At 42.5% G+C, this 23154-nt stretch overlaps 1 protein-coding gene and 1 long non-coding RNA gene across 2 annotated transcripts; one reads left to right on the forward strand and one right to left on the reverse strand.

The window, feature by feature from the left end:
- Positions 1-562: 562 nt before the first annotated feature.
- On the reverse strand, positions 563-3698 carry LOC131001040 (protein NUCLEAR FUSION DEFECTIVE 4-like). The gene is made up of 3 exons (XM_057927212.1): positions 3226-3698; positions 2312-3126; positions 563-1272 (listed from the first exon to the last, which is right to left on the reverse strand). Exons 1-3 carry the CDS (start codon positions 3553-3555, stop codon positions 795-797), a joined length of 1623 nt encoding a protein of 540 aa, XP_057783195.1. The 5' UTR covers positions 3556-3698; the 3' UTR covers positions 563-794.
- Positions 3699-7670: 3972 nt separating this feature from the next.
- On the forward strand, positions 7671-8772 carry LOC131001041 (uncharacterized). The gene is made up of 3 exons (XR_009093847.1): positions 7671-7767; positions 7839-7896; positions 8633-8772. It is a non-coding gene; the product is annotated as an uncharacterized LOC131001041 (long non-coding RNA).
- The last annotated feature ends 14382 nt before the right edge of the window (positions 8773-23154 follow it).

Raw genomic sequence — 23154 nt, forward strand, 5'->3', positions numbered from 1 at the left:
GATATTAAAAATTGAAATAGAGTAGAATAATTTTTAATTATTTATTCGAAACACTCTTATTTAAATCGACTTCTCATTTAATTGCAAAAAGATATTTATTATATCAAGTGATTATTAAAAAAAAATGCATGAAAACTTACTGAACGGAATGTCCAAAAAAATTTGGCTCGGGGGCGCCCCCAAACCCCGTATAAATATGTTCAGACGTCACAGTTCAACAAATTCAACCCCCCTAAACATAAATTCTGGATCCACCCCTCAGAAAGTAGTTTGGGACCTTTTAGACGAAATGGTGGCCACGAATTTGAGCCCTTTGAGAGGCTATGAGATGTGGATGCTTGGTGTAAAAGACAGAGCGAGGGAGGAACGATATTAGGCCTATGAAAGTCAAATACATTATTGTATTAGCCTGGTCCACAAATAAATTGGCATGTATTATTAGCCTGCTCCATAAATATATATTGGTATCATTTACGAAAAGCTAGTTCGCCGTGTCTTGTGTGCATCTTGGAAGATATTTTGTAAGTTAGCAGTCAAAACTAAAAAAGAAAATACCAAAAACTAAAAACAATTTTGCGTTTGCTATTAATGCAATACACACATCCGAGACGCAATACAAGACACGAATTTTCTACAGTACATGCAATTGAAAATTACAAAAGACAATTTTAGTGAATATCACATCACCCTCTATTTGATGCTAAAGCAATACAAAAAAATTCTTAACAGACACAAATTGGCAATAGGACGTCTCAGAGACTAAAACTCCCGATCAGTCCTCTCTCTGTCTAGACTTATTGAGCATTATTAGATGGTGAAGATTTCTTAGATTTCCTGCTACCATAAATCTTAGCATATATGGTTTTGGTTCTCATACAGAGCAGAACATCAAGGGCGAAGCCAATCACGCACACAACCGCCATAACCAGAAACACCAGCCTGTAACAATGGGCGCCTATACATGTGTTGCCGCCTCCGGCCGTGCTGGTCGCCTGAGCGTCGTAGAGGAAGCCCGCCAGCAGGCCGGAGAAGAGGAAGGAGCCCAGCGGGAGGTTGAGAATGAGAATATTGTAAATGAGACCATAGTATTTGAGGCCGAAGAGCTCCGAAGCGGTGGGAACTGTGACGGCAAGGCGCACGCCGTAGCAAAACCCGACCACGATGGAGCCCACGTAGAGTGATCCTGGCATAGCCATGGCCATCACAACATATCCCACTGCCATTAGAATCTGTGAAGCTGCATTCCAAATTGGCCTAGGTGTTCCAGCCCTCCTACAAGTATAATATGTTCATCAGTTACAATTAATTACATCATAATGTCCAAAGCCATGAACATATGTGAAATTGTATTCACTATCTTTCAAAATAAGTTTATAACATTGATTAAGTATTTAGCAGCAACTTAACACACTTGTTGTGACTATTCGATGCCTTGCCAAGTCTATATCAGAAAGAGACAGAATTGGGAAACTTCGACCCCATTTACTTTAGTGGACCACGAATTTACACACATATAATACTAATTCAAAGTGGGGGGCGTTTTATGGAAAGTTAAAAGATCATCAATGTGGATCTTTATTGACAAACTATGCACTATGGTATTACTAGCATTTGGAAAAAGACAAAAATACCCAATTCATGTACCTAGATTGTGAATGAGGGAATCAAAAGTTGCGGAAAATATATATCTTATCAATTTCATAGATATAAGAGGGCATCAGTATATTTCAAGTATAATTGCATGTGCATAGCAGAAATCTTTAAAAACTCTCTCCATTTTTGCCCAGAATAATCAATAAGCAGGAGTACCCTCCCCCCAAAAACCAAAGTAAAAAGAAAGAAACTTAATGAAGCAGAAAATTATTCCTTGACTTGACGCGTTGAAAATATCAAAAGATGGAGGAAAAAGTGGCGAAAACGCCAAATTCACAAAAGTAAACCAATATATATATATATATGTTTATTCGTCATTGTAAAGTAGATTCAACCCGTGCTTTAAGTCTACGAACAATACGGGAGACTTGGGGCTTAATTGATGCACTTTCTATTTTAAATACACACGCTGGCAAATAATTGTCTGGATCAATGCGCCAAATATTGAGTATATATTAACATAATTTGCTCAGTCCAATATTTACAAGAGTTGGGAGAGACCGAAGGATCTCATCCGCTCTATGAGGTCAGCATTCATATCCTATTCCTGAATTTAGTTTATACTTTATAGAGTTAATTATTTATGGTAGAATTGAAATAAGATATGACGCGAAAAGGGGAGTGACGAAAACATAAAAATTAAAGCAACTTGACTTACTTGACGAAGTACTCGGAAACCGACCCGGAAAAGATCCGACCGAAAAATCCCCAAATGCTAGTGAGCGAAACGAACATGGATACATCCGCATACCCGAGAGCCAGACCCATCTGCCCCAGATTATTCATCACAGCCATACCCGTTCCAACTCCACACAAAAACGACCCGAACAAGATCCAGAAATCCACGGTTTGCAGCGCCTCAACAATCGTGTGCTCTTCTCCCAACACCGGCCGCCTCTTCTCCGCCGCCGAAACCGTTTCCAACTTCTTCTCCACCTCGGGCGCCACAAGGAGCGGCTCCCTCACACTTTGCTCCACGTCCACGCCTTCGCTGCCCGAACGGATGAAATTTTTCATACTGAGGTAAATCGGGATCAACAGAGGCGAGGCCAGTAGAACTAGGAGAATTGCGGCGAAGAATTGCGAGAATAGGCGGCCATGAGTGCCGGTCACGTCGAATGCTAGCAAGTAGAGGGCGATGATCACGGCGATGACGTTGATTATGCCGAAGAATTTCGTCTCCTCCCTTTCCTCGCCAGCGGTTTGGGAAGGCGGGATCTCGCGGAGGAAGAACATGGAGGCCAGGCAGACGATGAACGGAACGACGGTGAGCATCATCAGGAATTTTGCCGGATCGTCGCCAAACAACGCGGAGCAGACGTCGGTGAAGATGGCGGTGCTCAAACCGACGTAGCCTTTTAAGATCCCCGAAACAGGTCCCCGATTCTTCCGGAAATTCCGAATGCATGTCACCAAAATCGCCGTGTTCATCCAAGTTGTGCTGTTTCCACCCATACACAGAAAAATACACATCTGCAACCGAATCAATTAGTAATTTAGTCAGTTCTAACTTCACAATTTGGGGATTTCGTGAAAAATAGGGTTTAGTACGTGTTATGAGTGAATACTTACGGCCCAGTAAGGGAGGGGTTGGATTCGGCCGCTAACGACGAGCCATTGGACGCCGTAGCCGACGAAGCCTTCGACGGAGCCAATGAGGAGGATGACGGGGGTAGGAAGGCGGTCGGAGGCGAGTCCGGCGAAGATACCGAATGCTTTGCCGACGTCTTTGGCGACGGAGAGGCTGTTGAGCTCGAGTTGAGTGAGGCCCATCAGTGTTTTGAGGGCGTCGGAGTAATTAGAGAAGGTGTAATTGTTGCCGGAAATCGCTTGCACCCAGACGGCGGTGACAAGGCCGAGCCATTTGCCGGCGGGGGAGGCCGGTGAGAGTTTTACACCCATGGCGAAATATATTTTGAGAAATATTTCGAATGTGGAGAGACGAGAGGTGGAATTTGGAAGTTGGTGTGAGATATGCCGTGTTGGGGAACCTTTATTTAAAGGGATACTTTTCAGTTTCCACTTTTTCCTTTTATATAAATATAAATATATTTTATAGTAGATCGGAACTGTAGTAATGCGCCGTACGTGTGGGTCAGCGGCTTGCAGTACACTACAGAATACAAGCAGCTTACTTTTAAATTTAGGAAAACAATATTTAAAACAGGAAACATTTATTTATTTATTTATTATTTGATTTTTCTATATCTGAACACAGCTTAGATTTTTATTTTTTAAAAGGTCAATTGCATGTAAATCCATAATATTTACACGAAATTGGTATTTGTTCTTAATTTAAAAAGTATACTTTTAATTACATAACCTTTATTTTTGTCTCAAATTTATTTGGTGACCGGTTTTTGCTTATACCGGCGCCGAAAATGACACGGTGGCAGTCGGAATTTATATGTGGGAAAAAAAATTTAAAAAAAAAAGAAAAAAACACCTCATCATCTTCCTCAACTTCCCCCACTCCCAAACCCTTTTTTCCCCATCTTCCCCAACCCGCCGCCGCCCCTGCCTCCACCGTCGCCGCTGGTCATGGCCCCCTCCCCCTCCCCAAACCCATCGGACCTCCCCCTTCCCAGATCTGTCCTTTCTCTATCTCCCAAACTTGGCTGCCGCTGTTTCCCTCTGGCGAAGCTACTCCGATTTTGGGTGCGGCTGCCGTTGTTTAGGTGTTGGACCGAGAAACGATGACTACCATGACGACCGCGACATATTTGGAGGGCGTGCATGACGAAGAAGCAGGCGGCGACGATTATTCATGGAGAATTGAGAGCCGACGCTGACTCTCGAAGGCATGTAGCGGAGGCGGACCTGCGTGCTTGTTGCTCGCCGGACCAAACTAGAGAGGGGCTACGATGCGGCGGCCTCGCTGACTCACAGACAGTAGGAGTGGCAGTTTATGATGAAAATAGGGCTCGGTTGAGGCGCCTGGCGAGAAATAGAGCGGCGAAAGCAGATGAGCTCCGGCGCAGGTCGACGCCTTCGCGCCGGAGAGCGGCGGCGTCTGGGCGGATCTAGGCTTCAGATCTATCGCCGTCATGTTTTGTGCGTTGGGAAGGTGGAAGCTGCGGAGGGTAGGGGAAGGGGAAGGGGCGACTGCGGCGGGGGGAGGGTGGCAGCAGCGGCCGCCGTTGTTTAGGTGTTGGGCCGAGAAACGATGACTGCCCTGACGACCGCGACATATTTAGAGGGCGTGCACGACGGAGAAGTAGGCGGCGACGATTATTCATGAAGAATTGAGAGCCGACCCTAACTCTCGAATGCATGTAGAGGCGGACCTGCGTGCTTGCTACTCGCCGGACCAAACTAGAGAGGGGCTACGATGCGGCGGCCTCGCTGACTCACAGACAGTAGGAGCGGCAGTTTATGATGAAAATAGGGCTCGGTTGAGGCACTTGGCGAGAAATAGAGCGGCGGAAGGAGAGGAGCTCCGGCGCGAAGGCGTCGACCTGCGCCGGAGAGTGCGGCGTCTGGGCGGATCTGGGCTTCAGATCTATCGTCGTCTTCATGTTTTGTGCGTTGGGGCAGGTGGCAGCTGTGGAGGGTAGAGGAAGGGGAAGGGGCGGCGGTGGCGGGGGAGGGGAATTAGGGTTTGAAAGTGGGGAGGTTGGGAAAGATATTAAATGGATTTTTTTTTTTCAAGTTTTTTCTCCACATGTCAATAATACGCCTATGTGTCAATTTTCGGCTGCCACCTTGTCGATTCCGGCTACCACCGTGTGATTTTCGACGTCGGCGTAAGAACAAACCAGTAACCGGACAAATTTGAGACAAAAAATGAAGGTTATGTATTTAAAAGTATACCTTTTAAATTAGGAGGAAAAACCAATATAATTCCGTGTAAACGTTATGAATTTACAGGCAATTAACCATTTTTTAAATTATGTCTCAAGTACAGATTATACTTTTTTTGTTCTTTAAAAATAGTTATAGGAGATAATGAGAGAATTTTAATATTATAATTGAGTATATTATGAGTAGAGAAATATATTTGTTTTAGGGTTGGTGTAAATAATTATAATTGAGTATATTGTGAGTAGAGGAATATATTGTTGTTATGGGATAATATTTATAAATAAAAAAATACTATGAACATCTAAAAGTAAAAAAATAAAAATCATTTTTATAGGATGAAAGAAGTAGGAGTATATAATATAGAATTGACATCAGGACTAAGCATGCGTGAATGTGGTATAGTAGGAAAAGGTAAAATTTTAGTAATTTTTTAGATGTCGGGAGGTGGGAGATGATGAAAACATTTATTCCTAGATGCGAGTGTGAAGTTAAAGATTATTTTTCGAAGCAGGCTGCTGGTAAACTACTTCAATATTTTCCTTTGTTTTATATTGCTTTGTTATTCCCAAAGGGTATGTTAGCCTTTTGAGAAATGGCGATTTGAGTTATTTGGTTTAGAACATTCTTCTTTTATTCGAGAAGTGTAGAAATGTCTTGTCGAATCATTCTATTCAGAAATTTTACATTTCAATTTTAGTTTTCTATATTTTATAACAACCCTTTTTTCAATTCTCGACTTTTATTGTTAAATCTTAATTCTGTCTTCTTTTACAAAAATAATAAAACAATAATACTTTGCTGAAAAATTGATTTGATTTTTAAAATTTTCCTTTAATTTAGTAATAATGTTTTAATTCAACTAAACTTGAGAAAGAGGAGTAGTCGAGCAAAAAAATACCGCAAATATTTTAGAACCAATCAAATTTTCTTTGAAAGATTTAGAAAACAATCATATCTATACTATATTAAGAAGCGAGTTTTCAATTTCAAATTGATTTCAAATTAATTTTAAAATTGAGTGGCAATTTTGTAGTTAGAATAAAATTGAAGGTTTATTCATAAGCTACACATCTTTTTTTTTCTTTAACTTCTTATTTTTCTATTTTATTTCTTTTTTAAAATTGTGAAATTCGACTAATTATAAAATATTTGATATGCATATCAAATTACAGATCATGACAAGAGCTTTAATTTAATATATATTATCTAAATATTGGATTTAAAATATAAAAATTATATTTATTTAAAGATTAAAACTTAAGAAAAATCTCTCTCCTCTCACCTCTCTCCTATTTTTTTTTAATAATTTTTTTTTCAATTATCTTTTAACTTATATTGTTTTCTTTTTTCACAATATCATTTTTTATTAATATGAATTATTTTTGTATTAAACTAAAATATATTTATCGTAAATTATAGTATTTTTAATTATATTTAGAATTTTTATATAATAATCAAATGATAATCAATTTTTGTATTAAATATAAAAATATTTTTCGTGTGTTGCACGAGTGCAAATGCTAGTACTATATTAAAAATTTTAATAGACTTTCCAATTTGAAATCAATTTCAAATTGATTTCAATGGCGATTTTGTAATTTATTTAAAAAATAATGGCGTATTGTATATATTCAAAAATTAAGTAAACCAACTTAATTAAAATTACATGTCTCACAAGGGGCGCCCAAAAACTGCTTTCATTCATGCAATAGATTGATAAATTGCATTTGGATTTAAGAAAGTGGAAATATCACATAATTTTGTGCAAAAAAAAATTTATTTTTTATTTATTTCCGTTAATTTCATTATTTTTAAAAATCTTCGTTCATGAAATTATATGCAATATGGATCGTGAATTAAAGATCATGCACAACAAAAAAGCGTCGATTTACCGGCGGCAGCTCCGCCGCCGGCGATTACTGGCGGCTTTCCGACGGCGGAGCTGCCGACCCGTAGTTTTTGAATATATGGCGTTAATATCGGCGGCAAAATCGCCGCCGGTGATCACCGGCGGCCTCGCCACGGGTAAAAATATCGGCCGCCGGTAAATGTGAATTAATTTTTTTTTTAATATATCAATAGAGGCGGCAGTTTACTGCCGGTGATTAGCGGCGGCAATATTGCCGCCGGTAATTGGAGATGCGGGTCGGCCATTAGCGGCGGGAATGGGCCGCCGCTAATTTTAAGCCCAAATTCGGGCTTCCAGCCCTAACTGGAACCAGAACATAATAGCCCCCCCCCCTCCAGCCCCCCAGCCTCCCTGCCGCTAGCTGCTCGCCGTCGCCGGTCGCCGCCGTCGCCTCCGTCAAGGTAAGCCCCTCATTTCCTTCTCTCTCTCTCTCTCTCTCACCCTCTCTTCATCGTTCTCCTCCTAATTTCAGGCCAATCTTGCCGCCTCACCGCTCCTGCCACCGCACGGTTCCGCCGTCGACTCCCACGGTACACTCTCGTTTTTAATAGACTTTTATTTATTTGTTTATTTATTTATTATTTATTTGTTTGATTAAAATTAACTTAACTCTAATTAATTTATAGAATGTTTAAAGTATGATTAATTGAAATTAATTTGTTAGTTAGATTAATTTTAAATTGATTTAACTATAATTACTTTATATGATGTTTAAAGTATGATTAATTGAAATTAATTTGTTAATTAGATTAATTTTAAATTGATTTACTATTATTTTGTTATATTAAGTATGCTAATATAAATTGATTTACTGTATCGGATGAAATGATATGTTAATTAGATTAATTTTAAATTGATTTATTGTTTCGGATGAAATTTGTTAATTAGATTAATTTTAAATTGATTTACTGTTTCGGATGAAATGATATGTTATTATATATTGTGGGATAGATTTAATCAATTTCTTAAGGATCTTCTCCCTTTGGGATAGAAATTGATTATTTCTTAATGATCTTCTCCCAACAAATGATTGTGTTTGATTTTATTACCTTATTTTTTTTATTGTTTTATATGTTATTTTATTATTGTTTCGACATTGGGGGGCCGCGTAGACCTAGTATAGGTTTAGTAAATTATGACCACTATGGTCACTATAGTTGCTGGTAGAGTCGAGCACTTGGTAGTTAGGATAGTGCGGTTATGCTGTCGAAATTTTCTTAGATTCAAGTAATTTATTGTATTTGATTTATTTTTATTTTCAATTAGAATTTGCAAGAATGAGTGATAATCGATCGTGGATGTACGCGAGATACAATGATCGTGCTGCACTTGAAACGGGACTTGAGAGTTTCCTCGAGTTTGCGATAAATCATACGGCGTATACAGATGGAATTGGTAACATTAGGTGCCCGTGTAGGAAGTCTAAGAATAAAGTCTTTGCATCTGTACCTACAGTCAGAGAACATGTTACTAGGCGTGGATTTGTCCACAATTACACGAACTGGTGTTATCAAGGGGAAGCACCAGTGTATATGCCAGCATAACATACTATAATGGATGAGGATGATGGGTCATACAGTAATTACCAAAGGATGGTGCATGATCATGCTGGACCTAGTAATTATCAAGATCCTCCAAATTTCTTGAGGAGCCGCCTAATCCTGACGCTCAACAAATTTATGACATGTTGAACGCAGCCGATAGTCCTCTATACCCTTCCTGTGACACTTACTCACAGTTATCCTGGATGACACAGATGATGAGCATAAAGGTTGAAAATCACATGTCATAGAGATGTTTTAATCAGATATCTGAGATGGTTCAAAAGGCTTTACCGAAGGATAACAACTGCCCTGACAGCTTTTACAGTACGAAGAGAAATCTGCGCGGGTTGGGTTTGCCAGTAGAGAAGATTGATTGTTGCGTTAATAACTGCATGTTGTATTGGGGGGACGACAGTGAGCTAGAGAGTTGTAATTTTTGTGGTGCATCACAATATAAGGAGAACTTGCGTGCATCTGGAAGCCGCCGAAAGAAACGTGTGGCCGCCAAACAGATGTACTACTTTCCTTTGACGCCCCGACTGCAAAGGTTGTTTGAATATTAAAAAAAATACCGGCGGCACGAGACTGGTCCGTAATCAACAACATTACTTGGATATTATCTCCTCATATTCAAATGTTATGAATATATGATATATATTGTATATTGAAATAGCCTTTAAATGATTTAATAGGTAATAGATATATCAATTATACGAGTGTTCTCTACTGTGGACAATTCAAAAGGAACTTCAAGGTTAAGCGTGCTTGACTTAGAGCACAACTAAGATGGGTGACCACTGGGAAGTTCGCCTAAGGTTTGAAATATTGTATAAATACGAAAATATTAGTGGAGATAAATAAATAAATAAATAAAATAATTATATAATTAAAATAATTATTTAATTACCGGCGGCAATATGCATTAATAATTACTTTTCGTTCTCAATAAATATATCACTTGGTGGGCAACACAAAATTTAAAAAATATTTAATAAATAATGTATTGAATAGAAAAAGAAATTTATTATTTTTTAAATATAATGTTTTTAAGAGAAAAAAATATAAGAAGTTATTTAAATTCATGTCCCAAAACAAATGTGATGTATTTTTTAATGGACATATAAAAAAATAAAGAAATAAAGTAATATTAGGGAAAATTAAGCAATCTCTTCAAGTCGATAGACATAGTATTATTTAATTTATATAATTTTCGAGCCGCATGAAATTTGAACGACAACAAAAGAAGGAATAAAAATTTGGGCAAATGGTTTTTAATACCCACTTTTATAATACATCTATCAAATCTACCCACCTATATAAAACATCTATGAAAAATACCCACTTCATAGTGAAATACCATTCCTACCCTTATACTTAATCTCTCTTAATAATTTTGATTTGGCTTAAATGGTATATCGGCTGGAAACTTTCCTCGTGCCCGATAGGTTACTTCGGTAAACTGGGTCTGGACTGTGAGACAACGCCACGTACTTTTAAGCAAAAAACAGTTTAAAACAGTTAGATCCCGCGCTTCTCAAAATGGTATCACAGCGGGTTTTTATAGAGGAATTATGTAATTTTTAATTTATTTTATAATTTACCTATGTGGGAGGAGACTCCCCTGAAAAATATGGATCAGGACGAGTGTCCGAGATGTGTACCTTACAGGAATTCTCTCCAACATGTGGAGAGTGAAACTACCCGTCTACTAGACGGCCTCAACTGGAACAATCGAGCCCTCGTTACCAACTTACGACGAGGAGAAGATGTCGAGATTATTCGTGATATCATCACGAGTATACAATTCTACCATGAGAACCTCATGGGACTCGCCGCAACCAAAACGGCGATCGAACGAACCAGAGACGAGGCCCATCAGTCGCACGATTGATGGAACCAAAAAACAAGGCAGGAGTAGCTTATCCAAGCTACCAAAAGATCGAGCCAGACTCTTCCGACAATGTCAACTTGCGGGAGATTCAAAAGACGGTGGAGTATTACGGCAACAAGCTGTATGAGCTACCGATGGAGATGAGCAAAATATCACTTAAACAAGAGGAAATATTAACCCTCTTGCGTGATATCCAGAAAAGAATGGATGAGATCGAAAGGCGAAAACCATGTTCCGGAAAAATTCGGAATCAATGGTCCAAAGACCCAACGAATCAACCTCTATTCGATGCAGCACCCAAGGAGTTGCAGCCGAAGGACATAATCCGAATCATGAAAGGCAAAAATCATGAATAGCCTTGACAGAATCGGATTAGAAGATCTACAGGAATTAGCAGAATCTTTTGCTAACTGTTTAGCCCTATTTTGTGATGTTTTTGTGAGTTTTCTTGCTGCGCATTCGAGCATGCTTCGTGTCTTTTTGATCTATATTTCACGTGCTTGATGATCTTTTTGGATGTACTATTGTCGCGTGCAGGATTCGCGAATTGCCGAGCGTTTTGGTATTGTTTCGAGCATGTTTTGGAGTCAGGCTCACGGCCGCCGCCGCCAGGCGGCGGCCGCCGTGGTGACGGCGGCCGAGGCCCCACGGCGCAGGCCGTGCAACCTTGGGAGCAATCTGCGAAGGCGGACCACGGCGCCGCCGTGTCACGGCGGCCGCCGTCTCACGGCGGCCGCCGTCCAGACGCCGGCCGCGGCCCCACGGCGCGGGCCGTACAATTTTTGGAGGAAACCGCGAAGGGGCATCACGGCGGCGCCGTCCCACGGCGGCCGCCGTCCACGGCGCCGCCGTCTCACGGCGGCCGCCGCCCCTGTGCAGATCTGGCAGTTACGGAAATTGCTATAAAATCCGATTTTGAGGGTTTTATTTCACACTTCCGACTCCAGCAGCCTCCACCTGCGATTTTATGCTTTTTCCCATAGTTTAGATAGATAGAAACATTCTAGATACTTGTGGATTCCGCTAGATCGTTGATTTCATTGGATCGATTGTAAGTTTTTCATTTTGATTAGTTAATCTTTACAAGCTTTCTCGTTATTGCATTGCTTAGATAATCGTTGTTCCATGTTCAATTGATGAATCGTTGTTCTTTAATCTCGCCTAGATAATCGTTGTTTTTGATTGATTGATTTATCTAATGCTTTCTAGATTGCTAGTTAAAACCCTAGGTTTCTTAGTTTCCTGCGTTCTTAATCTGCTTCTTTCTCATTCCGCCTAGATAGATTTATATGCTTTCTGTTGATTCTGCATTAGATAATTACAAGCTTATTTAATTACGCGCTAGTTAATCGGAGAGAGTGCCAGACCCAATTACCCGATTAGAGTGTTTAGATTTCTTTTAAGTTTCTTGTGAGCAATACGGTTAGAGCCCTGCTAAGTCTTCCTTGTGAGACGACTTGAGTCACCTTACCACCCTAGGACGACCTCGTATAAATTCGAGTCCATCCGTTAGGTGTTTTTGGATGAGTCAAATTTTGGCGCCGTTGCCGGGGAAGGCTTTAGGCATTTGATTGTGTTGCATTGTTTTCCGTGTTTATTTTTGTTTATTTCTTTTGACTCGGTTATTTTCTCCCTCCGGTGCGTTTGATTTGTTTGTTCGTGTTGTGTATGCAAGGACGTAGAAGCTTGAAGAGAAAGCTTGCACCTTACTACGACAACATTCATCGACCTCGGGAGGTTCTTTCAAGCCTGGAGAAGGAGTCCGAGTCCAGTTCGAGAAGTTTTGTGGAATCACAGTTTCGAGAGAAAAATTGTGAAGAGAGAATTGCTTCCAATCCCATTCTGGAAGCTTTTGAGGAGACACTTTCAGTGCATTCTGAAAAAGAAGAAGAAGCTTGGCCCAATCCTGACCAAGAAGCAATGGCGGAGAAGAATGTTCAGTACATGGGAGATTTTTCCAGACCAGTTATTGGGACCACTAGCACGTCAGCTATAGTGCTTCCCACGGCGGTCCGAAATTATAATCTGAAGCCCAATGATTCAAACCTGTTGCCGCTCTTTTATGGGATGCCCAGTGAGGACGCCTTGCAGTTCATCCGTGATTTCTGCACCCAAGTGCAGACCTTCCCACTGCTGGAACTCACCGAGGATCAGTTGAGACTCAAGTGCTTGCCCTACGCACTCAAGGACCGGGCGAGAACGTGGTTGCTGTCCCTGCCGCCGAACTCCATCACTACATGGGGAGAGGCGTGTGAGAAGTTCATGCTCAAGTACTACCCTAATCACAAGACTCAAGAGATTAGGAGCCAAATTATGGACTTCATGCAAGGAGCTGACGAGCCTTTCCACGAGGCTTGGGAGAGATTCCAAGAGCTCCTCCGCCAGTGCCCGCAGCACCAGCTATCACCCGTCATGTTGATGCAGTTCTTCTATGACGGATTGATCCAGACGGCACAGTTTATGGTGGACAGTACAGCAGGGGGCAACATTGCTCGGAAGACAGCAGACGAGCTCAAGGAGATTTTCAACACACTTGCTGCGAGTTCTCAACAAAAGTCAGTCAGAGGAAGGAGGGTCGACGCCAACGCAGTAGCCCCAAACAATGAGCTTCAGAAGCAAGTAGCGGACTTGATGAGGCAGGTACAGCACCTCAGGATGAACCAGGTGGAGGCTCCACCTGAAGGAGAAGTAGAGGTCTATGCTGCTCAGAGCTACCCGGGGAGGCCTCAATTTGAACAACGGCCTATCTTTAATCAAGGGCAACAAAGCTCCAATGCGGGTTGGAGAGCTCAGCAGCAGAACTGCACTCAAGCTTATCAGCAGCAGCAGCCCCCGCAGTATCAGCAGTATCAACAGTTCCCTATGCAACAAGGGAATTTTCAGCAGCCGCAGCAGTACCAGAATGCTTCCCAACAGTGTCAGATGCAAGCTCAACCGCAGAAGCCGTCTCTCGAGGACACCATGCAGTCTTTCATGGAGATAACCAAACAGAACATGGAGTCTCAGAGTGCTACCATCAAGCGCCTCGAGACTACAGTTGGGCAACTTACAGGAGCCCTAAATCAGCTGCAGCAAGAACAGCCAACTGGGAAGTTCCCGAACCAGGACAAACAGCCGCATCAAGCTCATGCCGTCGAGGTAGTCAAGGACAAGGCCCCAATAACCATGGGAAGATGGAGAAGCAAAACTGTGCATGCAATCAAGGCTACCCAATGCCCCAGTGAGCCACTGCCACCCGTCACTGTTGCACTAGACCAACCACCACCCAAGCAAGGAGATCCAGGTAGCTTTATTTTTGATATTAGCTTAGGTGGGGTTGAAAAGGTGTTTGGGATGCTTGATTTGGGCGCGGCAGTCAATTTGATGCCGTTTGATATTTTTGAGAAATTAGGTAATAAAAGGCTGAAATGCACGAATATGAAGATAGAGCTAGCTGACGGCTCTATTAGTAGCCCACGGGGCCTGGTTGAGGATGTTGAGGTTGTTGTGAGGGGAATTAGTGTTTTAGCTGATTTTGTTGTTCTTGATGAGGGAAAAGGGATTAGAGGCGAGAATGGACATCTCGTGCTACTTGGCCGACCCTTTATGGCTACCACCCATACTCGCATCGATGTGGGTACGGGAACTGTAAGTATGGTAGGGGCAGGTAGAGCGGTAACTTTCTCTGTTTTTGATCAAAAACTTACTACCCCCACTCGCTTAATTCAAACCTGCTCTTATGTTGAAGCATTTGATGTTTTGGATGAGAACTTTATTGTGCAGGAATTCCTTAATCAGCTGCAGGAGGAGGACGAGATTGTGGAGGAATTCCTTGCTACCTTGGAGGATGAGGCTGACATTGAGCAGGAATCTCTGGATAAGCTGCACGAGGAAGGTGATATAGAGCAAGGCTTTCTGACTGCCTTGCTACTGGAAGAGAAGTTCGATGAGGTGGTGTCACTCGATCTCCTTGGATGGGTGGAAAGAGGAGCATCTCATGATATGAGCATGGAACGCCCATTTGGAGGACCCGCAACTGCAATTCAAGAAGATGTGTTTACAAGGGCGCTAAGGCAGCTGGAGCTCCAATCGGATTTTGGTTAAGGGGTTCTCTTAGTCGGGCTGGCGACTTAAAATCTAGCGCTGCATGGGAGGCAACCCATGTTTGCTTGCTTTTTCTTGTTTTCGTTTATCTTTCGTTTTGCTTGTGTTTGAGTTCTTTTGTTTCTGTTGTTTGGTGTAGGTTGTTGCGTTGGAGACTGCCTGTTCTAGGGAGGAGAGTTGGACAGACATCGTGGGACACTACAGACTCACCACTGGATCGGTATTCAGGGAAGTTTCCTCTTTCACCCCTCTTTTTGTTTGCACTGAGGACAGTGCCAGATTTTAAGTGTGGGGGGGCGTTTGTTGGTAATTGTAAATCCTGTGGGTGTCTTCTTGTTGTGTCCTTGGGCTTTCTTGTGTTGGGGCGAATGGTCCCCTTGCCTTGTTTTCTTGCTTGTTTTTAAGTGCATCGCATGTTGATAGTGGTTCATTGGCGATTCTGGATTGTGTCTGTGTTGTTTGTTATCCTCATTTTTCTTGATTGATTTGTTCCCAATGAAGTGTAATTAGTTTAAGGTTTTGGTGCAACACCCTGATGAGCAACTCTTGATGTGATTTGTCCGGTAGATGCTAAGTGGAGTGTTTTCAGTGCAATTTCCTAATATCTGTCTCTGTTTGAATTGTTTGGTTGGTTGTTGAGTTTCTGATAGTCTGGATCTCTGCTCCTCTAATGTTTTCATTATGAGCATGGGAAACCACACGAGAACATTTTGGATCACCTCCAAAAGTGCAATCTCGTGAATTATGGCCCATCTATTAAGAGCGAAAATAACTTAACCCAAAAAAAAAAAAAAAAAAAAAAAAAAAAAAAAAAAAAGAGAAGTGTATTTTGAAAAGTGAAAGAATTTGAAAAAAGGAATTGAGACATGATTGTAAAGGAAATTGCATTAGGAAATTCACCCTTAGCGGAGAATTGGGTCTGATCGGATTGAGTTGTATCACCTTGTTGTTGCACTTTTAAATCTTAGCTTTGAACACTTGATTGGGGGACTTTGATATTTTGAAAGATTTGGATTGGTTGTGTTTGCTTGGTGAGAAGAGTCGCTGGTGGATTTTCTGTCGATGTTGTGATTGTTGCTTGAGGACAAGCAAGGAATTGAGTGTGGGGGGGTTGTTTAGCCCTATTTTGTGATGTTTTTGTGAGTTTTCTTGCTGCGCATTCGAGCATGCTTCGTGTCTTTTTGATCTATATTTCACGTGCTTGATGATCTTTTTGGATGTACTATTGTCGCGTGCAGGATTCGCGAATTGCCGAGCGTTTTGGTATTGTTTCGAGCATGTTTTGGAGTCAGGCTCACGGCCGCCGCCGCCAGGCGGCGGCCGCCGTGGTGACGGCGGCCGAGGCCCCACGGCGCAGGCCGTGCAACCTTGGGAGCAATCTGCGAAGGCGGACCACGGCGCCGCCGTGTCACGGCGGCCGCCGTCCACGGCGCCGCCGTCTCACGGCGGCCGCCGTCCAGACGCCGGCCGCGGCCCCACGGCGCGGGCCGTACAATTTTTGGAGGAAACCGCGAAGGGGCATCACGGCGGCGCCGTCCCACGGCGGCCGCCGTCCACGGCGCCGCCGTCTCACGGCGGCCGCCGCCCCTGTGCAGATCTGGCAGTTACGGAAATTGCTATAAAATCCGATTTTGAGGGTTTTATTTCACACTTCCGACTCCAGCAGCCTCCACCTGCGATTTTATGCTTTTTCCCATAGTTTAGATAGATAGAAACATTCTAGATACTTGTGGATTCCGCTAGATCGTTGATTTCATTGGATCGATTGTAAGTTTTTCATTTTGATTAGTTAATCTTTACAAGCTTTCTCGTTATTGCATTGCTTAGATAATCGTTGTTCCATGTTCAATTGATGAATCGTTGTTCTTTAATCTCGCCTAGATAATCGTTGTTTTTGATTGATTGATTTATCTAATGCTTTCTAGATTGCTAGTTAAAACCCTAGGTTTCTTAGTTTCCTGCGTTCTTAATCTGCTTCTTTCTCATTCCGCCTAGATAGATTTATATGCTTTCTGTTGATTCTGCATTAGATAATTACAAGCTTATTTAATTACGCGCTAGTTAATCGGAGAGAGTGCCAGACCCAATTACCCGATTAGAGTGTTTAGATTTCTTTTAAGTTTCTTGTGAGCAATACGGTTAGAGCCCTGCTAAGTCTTCCTTGTGAGACGACTTGAGTCACCTTACCACCCTAGGACGACCTCGTATAAATTCGAGTCCATCCGTTAGGTGTTTTTGGATGAGTCACTAACCTCAATATGGTTGATCTAAAGATGAACCAAGGAGATGAGGTGCCCAAAACCGAGCACCAAGAAGGAGAACCATCAAAGAAGGGACCAGCTCAAGAAGATACGAGCCAGTTCCAACGGACCAAACGGCGGAGGCCTCGGATGCAGGATACTCCTGTAGGAAAGGTCACCTTAGAACCAATCCATCCATATGGATTGATTCTCAACCTCGACGAAGCCAGTTTCAAAGAATGGGAGGGTCTCATCGACGAATGGGCTTCATCGTTAAAAGTCGTGATTGCCACAATTGATTACGACAAAAAAGAATTTGCCAGAATCTTTGAAGCCAGTTTGGCAGGAATGGCAAAACAATACTGGGATAAAATTGAGGTCTCAGCAAGGGAAGAGATGTTTAGTAGCACGTCACTTTATGAAATCATTGAAGAGACTACTAAACAAATTAAAATCCATTTCTTGGGAATAGGTTTTTTCGAAGGATCCGCGGAGGAGAAGCGCAAGAAATATCAACAGGCACTTTACAATCTAAGATTGATGGTGCTAGAGCCGAAAGCTCTCGATGAATTTCTGCGCCTGTACACCCTATATGTCCATATGGGGGTAGTTGATGATCAGAAAGCCATGGACCTCTTTTTCCCAAAATTTCCAAGTCCATGGAGGGAGATGCTCATCAATGAGTATATATCACCTGGAGGATATCCACTTGATAGCGCTTCAAGGAGGATGTCTTATGTCCACAAGATGCTGTCCGAATGGTGCCAGAAGGCGGCAGACCAGAGGAATCTCAAGAGATTGAGGAGACTCAACAAGAAATCCCCATTGATGTGCGACAACATTGATCTTCCAACAGAGATTGGTGCTGAGTTGCTGTATCAAAGGAGGAGCAGAAAGAAACATAGGTACCAACCCTATGAAAGAAAGTCCAGAAGAAGTTCTTGGAAGCCAAGAACTATGTGGACCAGACAGAAGGCGCGCTCCTACAAATCAGGCCAACGGAGCGGACCATCAAGGAACCGATTCTCAAATCAAAAGAGAATCCCGGCGAGAAAAACTTTCAGGCGTACCCAGGCCAAAGCAAATGAAAGTTTTAAGAATTGCAACTGCTGGACGTGTGGTGCAAAGGGGCATATTTCAACCAATTGCCCTGACAACGAGAAAAGAAAGATAAGAAGATTCGAATCCACACCGGATATCGAAGACGCTATCTACCACCAGGAATTGATACCCGTGTATCAGTTCGAAGATATATCCTCTGATGAGAGTATATTCGAGCAGGAAGAAGTCTTTAGTTCTGAAGATTCGGAGATGACCGATGGATCAACCGGAGACGAGTCAGACTAAAGAACACGAGGTCCACCATATCCATAAGGAGGATCAGAATGGATTCACTAGCCATTTTCTGATTCCACAGGAAGAAGTGGTGAAGAAGCTCGTGAAGAAACTTAATAGGGAAACTGGAGAGGTACAAACATACCAAGGGTTTTCCAATGGGAGATTGAATCGAGTTTTGAATAGCTTGATTCCATACAAAAGGAAGCATCATGTCTATTTTGGTGTTACAAACCGAGAAATGGCGCTTCCAATCGAGATTACAAGTAATCAGGTGGAGATCCAGCTGGTTCCTGCCGAAGATATTATGCAGGATCTTAAGAAAATGAAGCCAGAAGTCGCAAGCACGATGAAATGGATTCATATTGGAGCAATTCAGTTGGTAATCAAATCATCCCTCTCCCCAGGGACAGACCAACCAATTGACGTCGCACTTTGCGACAAAAGGATCAGAGATACAAGAGCATCAGTTCTTGGAGCCTTTTCGGGCAATCTCTATGCCAAGAGGATTATAACCGAATTCTACCCACAAATCGCTTATAATCTGCAGGATTCATCCTTCAGCCGAGCCCTGACCCTCTATTAGGACTACAAAAAGAAGGAGCTTATGACGGGAGGAAATAGGCCATACTCACTGACTTATCAAGTCTCGTATGCCTTATCAAATTCCCATCACACAGAGTTATTTCTGGGAAAAGAATTTATTGAAATTCCAGAAATATTCAAGGAGGTAGCCAAGGCAGTCAATCCAAACCGAGTGGAGATTCCTCAGATCGGAGAAATCGACATCGACATTGGAGACAAGCAGGTGCTTAACCATACCCAGAGTCTCAGACTGGGAGCACCAAGGCTATCATTCCAAGGAAATAGGCTAACTTCAGGGCCTATAACAAGGAGCTTCTCTCATTCGTATGAGAGAAGAGCGATCCAGGAAACACCAGCTCCAGACATGAGAATCAAACTCAAATGTCCAGAAGGATGGAGACAAGTTTCCTCAAGATTTGATACAACAAGCAGGGAAAATAAGTTTCCTTGTAGTTCGTTGTATTATTTGACAAATCCAGGAGATAACCGATACATCGGAACTCTGGAGGTTGGAGGTTTTGAAATTCAAACCGAAGGCCAAGCCGGACACGAAGCGGATGTCCTGATCTTAGGACGAGATTTCCTTGATAAATATAAACCATGGTCATGGAAATCAGGAAAAATGGAGATTACAATTGGACGCCAAAGAGTGATGATCCAATGACAAGTCCATTTTCAATATACATCTCTGTGGGGATGTTATACGAAAGATACAAAGCAGAATATTTTGCTGCTTATGTGGATTCAGGAGCAGGAATCTGTATAGCAAAACGAGGAGTTTTTCCAGCAGAAGTGGAAGAAGATCTACCTCGAATTGCAGGAAGGGATTTCTCCAAAAAGATCTTACTTCTATCAAAGGGAGTGAGACAAACGGAAATATTGATCGGCGGAGCAGGTCAGACACCTTGGTACAAGGTCAAGACTCCACCAATTTATTTCCATGATACCGGAGCAGATATATTATTCGAAAATAATTTTCTGCAAAGCTTCAAGCGGTACATACAAGACAATGAAGCCAGGAGGCTAGTGTTCACAACCAATTGTGATCACAAGATCATTGTGCAAAGGCTCAATGGAGCCTTTCATCGTTCAATGCCAATCAAGTTCCGCAGCAAGCGTGGTGATGATGGCAGACTCCGGAGACCCCAAATGAAGGATCAAAGGAGATTCGGAGAAGTTTTGCTCAAATGCAGAACTGAGGGATTTCCAGATCTCTCCGATGAGGAAATTCAGATCCTCAAAGTCTCTCTGATATCACACAAAGATATCAAGGAAGAAGAACAGGTGTCCATTGCCGACGTCAAAAGGAGAATCCAGAAGTGTTACCACGAGGATCCTTTGGCATGGTGGGACAAGAACCAGCTCAGAGCAACCTTGAAAGTTAAAACTGGAAAGGAGCATGAGTTCGTAAGGTTCAGACCTATCCTGATGAACCCTCGAGATCAACAGGATATGATGAGTATAATCAAGGAACACCTTGATTTAAAGCTGATCGAAGAAGGAAGATCACCCTACAGCAGTCCTGGATTTCTGGTAAGAAATCATGGGGAGATCAAGCGAGGAAAGCCAAGATTAGTCATTAATTATAAAGGAATTAATGACATTCTTGAGTTTGACGGATACTTCATCCCAAGTAGAGAACACCTCATCAACTGCATCAGAAGTGCAAGGGTATTCTCAAAGTTCGATTGCAAATCAGGTTTTTACCAGATTCGCATGGAGGAAGGGAGTAAGAAGTTCACAGCCTTCTCAACTCCACAAGGACATTACGTCTGGAATGTCATGCCAATGGGGTTAGCCAACGCGCCTCAGATATTCCAAAGGAAGATGGATAATCTCTTCAAGGATTATTCTTCGTTTATGTTTGTTTATATTGATGACATTCTCATTGCATCAAAGAACATTCATGAACATGTCAGGCATCTGGAGATTTTTGCGGATGTTTGTCAACAAGAAGGACTAGTGCTGTCCGAAAAGAAGGCAGTCATAGCCACCCAGAAGATGGAGTTTCTGGGTATTGAGATCGATGAATCTGGAATTATTCTACAAGACCATATAGTAGAAAAAATCCAGAATTTCCCGGAGGATCTCAAGGAGAAGAAGCAGCTCCAAAGTTTTCTCGGAGTTGTCAATTTTGCGGGGATGTTTATCAAAAACCTTGCAGAACAGAGAAAAGTCTTCAGTCCACTACTGAAGAAAGATGTTCCATTCATATGGAAGGAGGAACATCGAGAGGGTATGAAGAAGTTGAAAGAGATTTGCAAAAATCTCCCGAAACTTTCAATACCACAAGATGAGGATGACTTGGTCCTCTACACCGACGCGAGTGATTTCTGGTGGGCAGCTGTGCTTACAAAGATCACCCCTTATGGAGAAGAACCTTGCAGATATTGTAGCGGTCTTTTCTCCGACAACGAAGCTGTGCGATGGCACATCAACGAGAAGGAATTCTTTGCAGTGCGAAAGGCGTTTAAAAAATGGCCGCTTTTCTTACTTGCTAAAAAATTCGTTTTGAAAGTTGATAACACTAACGTTAAAGCTTTCTTAACTAAAAAGATAGAATCTAAACCTGAAAAGGCTAGATTACTTAGATGGCAAGCAGAATGCCAATATTATGATTATGATATTGTCATCTTGAAGTCTGATCAAAATGTTCTTGCAGATTTCCTTACAAGGGATGGAGCTCCCTGAAGTGGAGGCCATCGAGGCAAAACAGGGGCAGCTCTTTGAAAGTCTAGAGTTGCTACAACAAGAATGGGAAAAGTGTGTTCTACACACCAAACAAGCGGGAAAGATACAAGCGGCTGACGAAGCCCAAGTATCCAACCAAATCAATGCTTGCTTCATGAAGATGTTCAATCTCCAGGAAGTACTCAACAAGCCGCTCTTGCGCGTTATCCGAGATAATCAGATTAAAGCAATGCTTTCCGTACAGGGCGGATTACCTGTAGCAGGGGATTCAAGTACCCTTAGCACAAGTCCTGAGACAATGGTTTCACAGCCAGACTCTCGAGGAAAAGATGTTGTTAAGGGGTCACACCCTGAATCAACATGTCAACCCTCCACCTCTGGGGTAAAAGAGGGAGAGATCAATCTTAGGCCTATGACAGGCCAAGTTAAGGTTGATACTGACTTTATTGAAATTTCTCCTTCTTGGCAGATGTACCAGGACAGGTGGGAGAAACTTCTCACAAGAAAGGGCATTAATCCGGGAAATTGCCGGGTTGATGTTGCCGGAAAATATCCAAGGGTTTGGACGACTCCAGGAGCCAATCCAAACGATGTCAAGGAATGGTATGAGTTTGGGGCTTTGTCCTCAGTTTATACCACCGCCCCAGCCTTCACCGAAATCAAGGGTCTACCCAAATGGATCCAGAAAACGGTGTTTGACACATGGGAGAACAACGAGTCCCTCAAAAGGGGAGATGTTCTGGAATTGTACTGTTTCAGTGCAGCGCCAGAGCCAGTTGGAAAAGGGATCCGTGAAGCTTTCCACTCCATCAAGCTTCGGAGACCTGATACGGGAGCCCTTAACCGGATCAAAGTTCCCGACTTCCAGGCCGCAATCGTCTCAACATTCACGGAGGATCAAATCTCCACTAGACGAGCATGGGGTCTATGGGTCTGTCTCACAGAGATGGACAAAATGAAGTCCAGATTCAAGTTCTACCAAAGCTCGGATCTGGGAACGTTCCTAGTTAATACCATGACAGGAACAACAACTCCTTTTGCCGAACAATCCTTCGAGAAGAAACGGCAAATGTTGTGGGAGAACAAGATTGCGGGGAGCCAGGAGACTCGTCGCAAGTTTTGCAATTTGGCTCATCTGGGCCATTGGATCGAGAAAGTCTGCGACCAATGTTCATCGCAGAAGGAGCCGGAATTCGGCAAAGGATTCTTTCCAAAGCCGGACAAAAGGAGGTTCCGGTCTGATGAACATGATAAGCATCAGACTCCGAAGGGAAGGACACCTCGGGCACCAAAAAAATAAGGTGGCCGACAAAGCTTAGTGAATCATGTGATTCACAGCGAGGATCACACCCACAAAAGAAACGACAAAAGTGGGTGGAATGACAGGAGGACCATTCACCAAACGCTCCAAGACAAACG

This window comes from Salvia miltiorrhiza, chromosome 8 (genome assembly GCF_028751815.1).
Source record: "Salvia miltiorrhiza cultivar Shanhuang (shh) chromosome 8, IMPLAD_Smil_shh, whole genome shotgun sequence".
Lineage (NCBI taxonomy): Eukaryota > Viridiplantae > Streptophyta > Magnoliopsida > Lamiales > Lamiaceae > Salvia > Salvia miltiorrhiza.